The sequence below is a fragment of the Coregonus lavaretus genome, assembly GCF_964263955.1.
Source record: "Coregonus lavaretus genome assembly, contig: HAP1_SCAFFOLD_6252, whole genome shotgun sequence".
Taxonomy (NCBI): Eukaryota; Metazoa; Chordata; class Actinopteri; order Salmoniformes; family Salmonidae; genus Coregonus; species Coregonus lavaretus.
The window spans coordinates 18,180-20,000 of record NW_028165446.1 but is presented as its reverse complement, the minus strand read 5'-3'; the positions used below and the strand labels follow the sequence as shown (position 1 = coordinate 20,000).

General features: G+C 39.2%; 1 protein-coding gene across 1 annotated transcript in view; it reads right to left on the bottom strand.

Moving 5' to 3' along the window:
- Positions 1–789, bottom strand: part of LOC311115857 (carboxypeptidase Z-like) — a gene marked incomplete at both ends in the record, with an annotated part of 14,088 nt that extends 13,299 nt beyond the window's left edge. Inside the window, one exon of the mRNA XM_084190987.1 lies at positions 738–789. Coding sequence (XP_084047113.1) covers positions 738–789 — 52 coding nt within the window. The remainder of the gene's footprint in view (positions 1–737) is intronic.
- Positions 790–1,821: the final 1,032 nt, after the last annotated feature.

Genomic DNA, 1,821 nt, shown 5'->3' with positions numbered 1-1,821 from the left:
TTTATAGCAGCCTCTGTTTATAGCAGCCTCTGTTTATAGCAGCCTCTGTTTATAGCAGCCTCTGTTTATAGCAGCCTCTGTTTATAGCAGCCTCTGTTTATAGCAGCCTCTGTTTATAGCAGCCTCTGTTTATAGCAGCCTCTGTTTATAACAGACTCTGTTTATAGCAGACTCTGTTTATAGCAGACTCTGTTTATAGCAGCCTCTGTTTATAGCAGCCTCTGTTTATAGCAGCCTCTGTTTATAGCAGACTCTGTTTATAGCAGCCTCTGTTTATAGCAGCCTCTGTTTATAGCAGACCCTGTTTATAGCAGACTCTGTTTATAGCAGCCTCTGTTTATAGCAGCCTCTGTTTATAGCAGCCTCTGTTTATAGCAGCCTCTGTTTATAGCAGACTCTGTTTATAGCAGACTCTGTTTATAGTAGCCTCTGTTTATACCAGACTCTGTTTATAGCAGACTCTGTTTATAGTAGCCTCTGTTTATACCAGACTCTGTTTATAGCAGCCTCTGTTTATAGCAGCCTCTGTTTATAGCAGCCTCTGTTTATAGCAGCCTCTGTTTATAGCAGCCTCTGTTTATAGCAGCCTCTGTTTATAGCAGACTCTGTTTATAGCAGACTCTGTTTATAGCAGACTCTGTTTATAGCAGACTCTGTTTATAGCAGACTCTGTTTATAGCATCCTCTGTTTATAGCAGCCTCTGTTTATAGTAAAGGAGGGTAACCAGAAGACTCACCTGGAGTAGTCCAGGTCGTTGCAGTAACCCAGGTTCATCTCTGAACACACCGCTGGGGAGGAGAGGAGGAGGGTTAGGGGTGAGAGGAGATCTGGTAACCCAGGTTACACTGCTTAGGGGTGAGAGGAGATCTGGTAACCCAGGTTACACTGTTTAGGGTGAGAGGAGATCTAGTAACCCAGTTTACACTGTTTAGGGGTGAGAGGAGATCTGGCACCCTATTTACTATGGTCCCTAGTCAAATGGCACCCTATTCACTATGGTCCCTAGTCAAATGGCACCCTATTTACTATGGTCCCTAGTCAAATGGCACCCTATTCACTATGGTCCCTGGTCAAATGGCACCCTATTTACTATGGTCCCTAGTCAAATGGCACCCTATTCACTATGGTCCCTGGTCAAATGGCACCCTATTTACTATGGTCCCTAGTCAAATGGCACCCTATTCACTATGGTCCCTAGTCAAATGGCACCCTATTCACTATAGCCATTTGGGATGCAGACGAAAGCTATGTACAGGCTTGTTCCATCTTGCTACATTTGCATGGAAAGGAATTTGACTCTGTTAAATGGTACTGCCACAATAAACAGAATATACAGAGAGACAATAAACAGAATATACAGACAATAAACAGAATATACAGACAATCAACAGAATATACAGAGAGACAACAAACAGAATATACAGACAATAAACAGAATATACAGACAATAAACAGAATATACAGACAACAAACAGAATATACAGACAATAAACAGAATATACAGACAATAAACAGAATATACAGACAATAAACAGAATATACAGAGAGGAAATATACAGAATATACAGACAATAAACAGAATATACAGACATAAACAGAATATACAGACAATAAACAGAATATACAGACAATAAACAGAATATACAGACAATAAACAGAATATACAGACAATAAACAGAATATACAGACAATAAACAGAATATACAGACAATAAACAGAATATACAGAGAGAAAATAAACAGAATATACAGAGAGAAAATAAACAGAATATACAGAGAGAAAATAAACAGAATATACAGAGAGACAACAAACAGAATATA